Source organism: Triticum urartu, chromosome 6 (assembly GCF_003073215.2).
Source record: "Triticum urartu cultivar G1812 chromosome 6, Tu2.1, whole genome shotgun sequence".
NCBI classification, from domain to species: Eukaryota; Viridiplantae; Streptophyta; class Magnoliopsida; order Poales; family Poaceae; genus Triticum; species Triticum urartu.
Genome location: NC_053027.1, coordinates 505,610,577 through 505,619,534, shown reverse-complemented (window position 1 = coordinate 505,619,534; position 8,958 = coordinate 505,610,577). Strand labels below are relative to the sequence as shown.

At 45.4% G+C, this 8,958-nt stretch overlaps 1 protein-coding gene across 1 annotated transcript; it reads right to left on the bottom strand.

Annotated features, from left to right (window-relative positions):
- Positions 1 to 5,467: 5,467 nt before the first annotated feature.
- LOC125514633 lies at positions 5,468 to 7,433 on the bottom strand. Its single transcript, XM_048679971.1, has 3 exons — positions 7,280 to 7,433; positions 6,025 to 6,148; positions 5,468 to 5,921 (listed from the first exon to the last, which is right to left on the bottom strand). Exons 1-3 carry the CDS (start codon positions 7,369 to 7,371, stop codon positions 5,871 to 5,873), a joined length of 267 nt encoding a protein of 88 aa, XP_048535928.1. The 5' UTR covers positions 7,372 to 7,433; the 3' UTR covers positions 5,468 to 5,870.
- Between the last annotated feature and the right edge of the window lie 1,525 nt (positions 7,434 to 8,958).

Below are 8,958 nucleotides of genomic sequence, written 5' to 3'. Positions count from 1 at the left end.
CCCATCATGATCTTCAAAATATCCCGTACATCATCATGGGAAAACATCATGTCTAGTTTGGCCCGGTCCCATGCATCACCAGTCTCGTTCATCAAGTGGCACACTCGCGTCACCCCCGGCACGTACATCTGGCCCAGTGGCCGAAGATAACCCGTGCGAGGTATCCAATTGTCATGGTGTATGCGTATGCTGGAACCATCCCCCACTCTCCAGATCAACCCTTCTAGTAGCAGATCCCGTCCATACAAAATGCTCCGGAAAGTGAAGGAAGCACCTTTCGGGCAAGTTGCATTTAGAATGGAACCGTCCTGGTAGTATCTCGCCTTCAGAATGCGAGCACAAAGCGAGGTCGGTTGCTGTAATAATCGCCAAGCTTGCTTTGCTAAGAGAGATTGATTAAAAGCCTCCATGTCTCTGAAACCCATTCCTCCCTCTATTTTACTTTGGGCATCTGGCAAACACCGAACCTTAAATCTTCCGTGACCGTCCGGATCGTAAAAGTCATCTAAGGCGGGCTTATATCGGTCCGTGTAACAGTGAGGATGTAATTTCTTTCGCAAATTAGAGACAAACGTGTGGGACTTTGCGAGAGTCTGAACGGTCCCGCACCCTCTTCTGAACGTCATGGCCCACCAAAACCCCTCCTCCCTCGCCTGTACGCGTTCTCTCACGGCGCCAGCTACCCACATTCATGCCATTGTAGAGCGCGTCACTCAACATTGAAGATGGCTCAGGGCGGCCGCGACCTCTCACTACCTCCATCATTGAAGCGGCATGTCGGCCGAGGAGGTCGTTCGTGGCACGTCTCCGGTGTCCGTGCATGTTCAATGTCGGAGACGCATGACTGAACGGGACGGGACGGATATCTACGACGCCCGTTCAATGTCGTTGTCTGTCCGTATGCCGCTATTAACCAGGCTCTCCGCCCGAGAAACTCACTCCGGCGCTACGCATTGACGCATCTGGATGCCTCACCTCACCGAAATCCCCTATATAAAGGCCGCTACACCCGGCTAACTCCACACCACAACACAAGCCCATCCCCATCCTCCTCTCTTGCACCGCATCCTCCATGACTGCAGGCGGCAAGCTCTGTGGGCGAGCCTTTCCACGAAGAGGAAGCACACCGTGGTCGCCGCCGTGCCAGGCAGATCAAGGCCGGCTTGTCGGCCGGCTCGCCCGAGGTCTCCAACGACGAGGATGAGACCATGATGGAGACAGGCTCCAACGATAGCAAGGGCAGGTGCAGCCTACGCCGCCGTTGGAGCAAGGACAGGTGCGCTACAACGCCGCCATGGCGGAGGTGCAACCTACGCCGACGCCTTTGTCGGCATTCCAGCAGGTGTAGGAGAAACAACGGTACAACATGTTCCTCCTGGAGTGGCACCGGCTGGCGGAGGGCTAGATCTACGGCGAGCAGGCGAGCAAGGAAGCCATGGTGGCCATGGCTGCGGCGAACCCCAACTTCATCGCAGAGCAGCGTACCATCTATGATGCTGTCCGCGCTCAAGCCGCCGCTCGCCAAGAAGCGGCCGGCACGGAGGCGCAGTTGCAGGCGATCACGAAGAAGAACAAAGCCAGCTGCGCCTTCTACGCGTCGCCAACGAACCATCAGGCGGCCCAATGGGACGACGACAGCGCGGGTGCCACCATTTCCATTATGGACCTCATGTCGACCGGTGACGAACATGTCACAGACTCCTCCGAGGATGAGTAGGCCACGGGAGGCGGCAGGGCCTAGTATCCCATGTGGGCCGATCCATCTCGCGTGTTCTACTCTTCCTTGCCGAAGACTGCACCTTCACTTCATCGGTCTTATTGCCGGTCCTCATGAAGACGGCGGATGGAGAACGGTAAGGGCTTGGACACCGGGCACTGCCGCTGTAGGATAGGTTTAGGGTCGGGTCCTTTTTTTGTTCTAGATGTTTGAAATGTAATGAAAATCCGTCGTGTTTGTATAAAATCCGTCATGTTGTATGAAATCCGACCGTGTTTGCATGAATTTCATCCGATTTGTTGCAAAAGAGTTTGAAATGTATGCGGCTCCCCCAGGAAAATTGTGGGTTGCCATTGGAGATGCCCTAATAAGTCTCAACGAGGAACATGACGACAAGCAAATCGCCTCCAAGGAGAGACGTTTGAGGACTTCTTTGATTCATAGGATAGCAATATTGTAGGATAGAAAAATTACACGATTGAGATGACATTCATATCAGTTTTTATAGAAAAAAAGATGTCATTTGAACATAGGATATATTTTTGTAGTCTAGGTTAATGTTTTTTTTGAAATGTGAAGGATTGATTACTATCCGACATAGGTATAAAAATCGATTCCTACAAACCAAAAGGCTCCAAAGAAAAAAATTCTTTAAAATCCTATCCTATAGAATTCCTACAAACCAAATGAGGCCCCAAATTCGATCAGGCCAAAATGGTGCTACCGTAAACTTGGTAGCGCTACCAAGATCTTAGGCCTACTTTGGTTCATAGGAATATTGTAGGAATCATAAAGGATATGAACTTTGTAGGAAAAAATTCTTTGAAGCCCTTTGTTTTGTAGGAATGAATTCCTATTTCTATACAGGATATGAATCAATCCTTCACATTATAAAGAGAAACAAACATTAGTCTAAACTCAATGGAAAAACTCCTATCATTCATTAAATGACATTTTTTTTCTTTATAAGAATTGTGATGCATGTCATCTCACTTTTTATGATTTTTCTATTCCTATCCTATGAGCCAAATGAGGCCTTAATTAAATTTCTTGAAGAACATTTTTTTTCTTCGAAATAATGCATTACTCAAAATCAAGGGTTACAGTCTCGTCCTACAAGTTGCATGACCTCAACTGGGATAGAGCCATCATACCAAAATTAGTCAAGGCATGACTGACATTATTATAGTTCTGACGAGTATGAGAAATGCAAGAATTCCTCTCTCACATGCTACTAATAATCTATCTAGCGATAAAAACATACTTAGACTTGTTCCCACTTCCTCCTTTGATCATCATGACAACCTTCAAACAATCTGATTCCACATCTACGGGTAAATTACTCCATTGCAACGCCAACGAAATTCCTTCTTTCAATGCTAGGAGTTCAACTTCCAAAATATCATCGCATGATTGTATGCATCGGCAAGAGCTAAAAATAACGGACTCATCATGGTCTCTGAGTATCATACCTGCTCGTGCTTCATCTCCTAAGGCCGAAGCGTCTGTATTCAGCTTAACTCTGCCAACATTTGGACGAGCCATGTACAAACAACGCAATATGCCTTAACATGCCTTAACATTTTAAGTAAAAAAAACACAGACACAGTATGTGTTTATCATGCCTTAACATTTTAGGTTTGCATTTTATTTACATGCAGGGCATTGAATTCATGCTACAACCGATTCGTTCAAAAGTCTGATGGAGAGAGGCGGACAATATAACATGAATAGTGTAAAAGTATTGTGTGCAGTTATTTTTTTCCTTTTATTGCTCCTTTTTCAAGACCACCGCTTTTATTGCTCTTCGACATAGCGTTTTGAGTTTTTTAGTATTACAAAATATATCACTTTAACGAATATCAGTAACATGTTCTGATTTGAACTTTTATGGTATGGCAAGTGATGTGTTTTCATACGAACTTTTATAGTACGACAAATCATCTCACAATCTGTTTATAATCAGATGTTTCGACAATCTTTGCAGCTATCGTGCACCCGGTACTATGGTGTCACCTAAATACATGACTCTACTCCGTCTCTGAGAGCAACTTCAATGGGGCGACCCATTTTGTCCGCGGCCGTCCGTTTGAGTCGGCTTTTTTGTCCGCGCCGATCCAAACGGATACGCGTCTGCTTTCATCCGCCTGCCGACCCATTTCTGACCTACTTTTTAGCCTGATTTGCGTCGGCGCGGACACAAGACGGACGCGCGCGCGCTCGCCTTCTTTCCTCACCGGGCTCGCTAGTCGGTGGCAAATTGGATTCACACCCTCGCCCGCCTGCTACGTCGCCGACGCCGCCGGCCATTTTTTCAGATAAAAATGGATACATAGATAATTCTAGCGTACACGATAAAAAGAAAAGACCACTACTCGTCGATTTCTGACTCCGACTCGGTAATGTCCTCCCCCGATGTCTGAATGTAGGCGTCAGCATATGCCTCGTCTTCAAAGTCCCAACCCGCCGTTTCTCGTAACTTCAGTTTCAATTGAGCTGCCTGCTTCCGCAAACGCTTGTCCTCCCGATAGGTGGCTCGCTCCCTCCTCCTCACATCCCTCTCCGATCTCAATTGCTTGTAGAACTGGCGCTCGTCGACTATGTCCTGCGGGAAGCCTCCGCGCCACACCACCAACGCTTCCACGTCCTTCTCTACGATGGCGAGGCGACGCTGCCGCCTCCGGTGGACACGACGGTCCTCGTCGATGAAAAGTCGCGGGAGAGGCGTCAGATCCTGCTCCCGCTGGCTCGACACGTTGGGAAAATTCATCCCGACGAGGTCTCAGGAGGCGACACGTCGCCGCGTCGTGCGCGCGGGCCGCCTCCTCTGCGGTGTCGAAGGTGCTGAGGACGAGACGTTTCTCGCGAAACCAGATCTCGAAGGAGAATGCGCCGGAGCGGCGCTCGCGGACTCCGCGAAAATCAGAAGCGCCCAGGCGGCGGGTCGACATGGTGGCGTAGAGGCGGCGATAGTGGGCGGCGAGCAGAGGCAGCAAGAGTGGGCGGCGAGCAGAGGCGGCGAGAGTGGGTGGCGAGCAGAGGCGACGAGAGTGGGCGGCGGACGGAGTGTGGAGGGAGCGCCTTCTTTATAACGAGCGCCGACCACGGCGCACGAGCGAACCTTTCTCGCGCGCTAGGCCGCTTTTCCCCCGCGCGCTGGTGCGCCAAAACCAGGGCGACGGCATAATCTAAAACGCACGCAGTCATGAAATGGGTCAGCCTGTTGGACGCACTGTCGACCCAAAATTAAAAGAGAGCGGACGGCAGGAGGACGGCCGACCCGTTGGAGTTGCTCTGAGGGCCAACTATTAAGATAGGTGGGAAAAGGAAGGCCGGATATCTTTCGCTCTCCGGGGAATGGAACCAAGCTGGCCGGAGGAGCCAATGGAATCAATGGAATCTTATACTAGGTTGATAGAGTCATCACCGCAAGATACAAGTTGCAAAATACTCCCTCCGTCCCATAACATAGGATTTTTTTTACATTAGACGGAGGGAGTAGATTGATGCAACGCAAACCCAACCCAATGTCCCTTCTCGGGAAATCTATCCTTCACATTTTGTTGAAGAAAATAGCATAATCCTGCACCATATAAACAGTCCACAACGCATCAATAGAGTCCCAGCCATGAACTGGAGTACAATCGCAAAACATGAACGGAACCACACCGCGATATCATCTCACCAATAAAGCTAACACGATTCCGCCTTACACGTCCAATACCATGGATTGCAAGGGAAGCAAAAGAATACAACATCACAAGCTGGAAATATTATTCCACCAGGAAGAGTAATACAAAGTCTGAGAGACTAATTTTCAGTTTTGGCTTTGCTCCGCATCTTTTCTTAGTTGTTAATACAACTTCCTATTCTTTCAGTGCCACCAATCTATTTTCTTTCCTTAGTTTGCTTCAGCCACACAACCTTTCACTATCAGCCACAGAATTATCAGCACGGCGTGCTGCAATTATTCACCACCACATACGGCATCTAATAGCAGAGTATCAATAAGCTTGCTAGTGTGGTAGTTTGTGAGAACGGCATGCTGAAACAGATTTTTAGAAAATTCAACTGATGAAACTGGACGAATAAGGTCGGATTTAGAAACAGATCACAGCAGGAGTTGAGGTGGAAAATTGTCAAGTCGAACAAGTTAGAATTGGCCAGGTACACGCACATGTTGTCTTTTCCTCTCAAAGTCCAGCTGCACAAAATAAACACACACCAAAAGAAAACAACAATTAGTCATTTTCCTGGTTCAGATGTTGAAAAGTGTAAACATTGATCTACAAGTATAGACGCATTACCACTTTCTTAACCCGTTCATTAGCAGCTGATGTTCCGCCGCTGACATTTTCAGGCAGGTAGGGACTGCATACACGAACCTCCTTCATTACAACAATGTCGGTCTTGTCCCAATGAACTGGAAGCCTGGTGGGGAAATAGACTCCGTTATTTAGTGACATGAGGAACTAGAGAAAAAAGTCAAAGCCTCCATAAATTTTTCATAAACACCAAACATTTGCGATAATGGTGCAACACATGAGGATCCCTGACTGGTAGAGAAACTGATGAATACACACAGCATCTCCAACAGAGCTTGATAATGATTTAGAAATGCCCCCAAAATCATAGTAAACCATACATAATTTAGTGTGGACAAATTGTAGCAAAACCGCATAAAGTGAAATCAATTTGTTCAGAGTAAAGCTGATTGAAAGGTTGCTACGGGAAAAAGTGCAAAGTGCTGCAACTTTCACTAAAGTACAGAATGTTTCAGCATTCTATGGCGCTTACCTAATACCTACACGGCATCTCTTACCACAATTATTTCTCAGGGACAAGGTTGATGCTGGTTCTAGTCATATCTCATTTCCAGGCAAATGCAAAATATCCCCTTTTTGCACCTTTATATGACACACACACAAAAAAACTTTCTTGGCTTCGTCAGAAAAGCCTCAACCAAATCAGCAACACAAGTCTTACACAGAGAAACAGACGGAAAATCAAAGAACATACTGAGACACCAGCTTGACAATAACCACCCAAAAGAACCCTCAATACCAAGCATAGCTCTGTGTTAAGAGCTAGCACACCAGGAAGTAGCATAAAATTAACCTCAAAAACAAGTTGACACACATGCCAGCAACTTCTTGCATAATAATGTTCTTCCAGCTTTTGAACAGGCCACAGCCAGAAGATTCGATATCATACAAAAAAAGGCTTGCACATTTACTTCCCTTTTTTGCAGATACAAACTTCACAATCAAGAAAGTTGACATGAGAATGTACTTGTTAAGTAATTTCGGTGGGGAATGAAAAGAAGAGTCTATTATCCATAAGGAGAGGGGGTCAGGATCCCGCATCACCAACGGGGCCTAATACTAACAAAATGTGAAAGAAACTAATAAAGATTTGACCAGCATATATACCTAAAGGTTCCTAGTTTCTTTCCTCAATTAATATTTGGTAACTACGGAGTACAAAAATAAAGGCCGATTCATAGGAAAATGGTCAAAAGAATGAATATCCAAGAAAGACATAATGAAAGGTCAAACTTACGTCTTCGACAATGCATCAAATAATCTTTGAGCTTCTGGGGTGACACCAACACCAATTCTCTCAGCTTCAATCTCAGCTTGCCTGTGCATCATTGCATGCAGTGTGAGAACCAAAATGTCGCAGTGCGGAAGCCAACAACATGGAAGCTAATTTGCAGCTTCTAGATAGTAACATTAAGCATGATAAAACCTATCACCATAAATGATAGAACCAATAAACACCAAAAACAAGAATCGCGAGGGATAAAGCCCAAATGGCAAAAGTAATAAGCAAAATCATAGAAAACCAATTTGCTAGCTCTTTAGCACAAAACCAGTGACATAAAGAGGCATGATTGTGATCATACACATCATTAGTCAACCACTATGGTTTATAACATCTTCCAGGAAGCGCTCAACCTCAAAAGTCATACCTATAGGTGCATTAAATCAGTTGTTGTCAGAATTTGCAATATGACAATATGTTGGGATTAACTCTCGCCAAAACAAACCGCACTTGTCATTTTCATTTTGAGTTCAATGCAGGGAAACAAATGCATAGTGTTAAAATGGAAGTGTTTATGATGCCTTTTATTTTCTGCACACTTCTCCATCTAAGTTCACCTGTTGAGCTATTACTATTATATAACTAAACACCAGATTACCCAAATACTGTAATATATATGCACCCCCTAAATGGTAGACTTTCATCAACTCGCGAAGACAATCCAAATGCTAGTAACTCAACACTGAGTCTGAAATCAAATGTCATCTAGCAAGTTAACAGCCAAAGAACCCAAATAACTAGTGGCTAAAGTTGTGAATCGAATTTGGATCTGCTGTAGTGTGGTATCATCTCCATGACAAAAATTAATTTCAGAAATTATCACGACTTCTATAACTACTATTTATGGCCTAGTGTAGTAAACCTTAAGGGTGCTGGTGCATTCTATGGGTGTGTTTGGTTGGCACCCAATCTCGCCATACCAAAATTTGGCAAGACAATTTGGCCAAGGATTCTTGCACCCTTATTGCCAACCATTTGGTAGGAATATGTGAGAGATAGGTGGGTTTCCATTGGCAGACAGATTTTTAAAAAACAAATCAAGCCAGTGCCAAATAGTCATAGGCTGCCTAATATTTGGCACGGCAAAAATTGGCACCATCCAAACAATACCGTATATGCAGCCTAGCAGTATTGCATGCATGTACTTGAGGCTACTATCCTTAATCAGAAGACAAACTCTGGAACCAAATTGACCCGAACCCAGATCCAAATTTTAACCATGATCAATTCAGTCACGAGTTCTAAAATGACACGTAGCATACAATGTCAGTTATACATCTGCCAGATTTATCAATCCACTTCTGCGTCGCGAAAAAGGAACTTCTGCTTAGCTACAAACAAGGCCAATACAGGTCTGATCATTCGATGATTGGAGAGCCAGAAAGGAAACAACTGAATTTCCAACAAAATACCAAACTGATGCCCCTATTCTAATCCAAAACCACAGTATCAGTACCAGTTCTAAATTCTTCCAATTTTCCTTAGTTGCACATTCAATCTCAGTCCTTACTATATCGCTGGAATATCATCTTCAGATCCATCGAAACGATATGATTCATCATCAAGTTGCCTAGGTGGGCTATGCTATTAACAGCCGAATAGTGCACTGTTTGTAGGACAATCATAGTGCACTG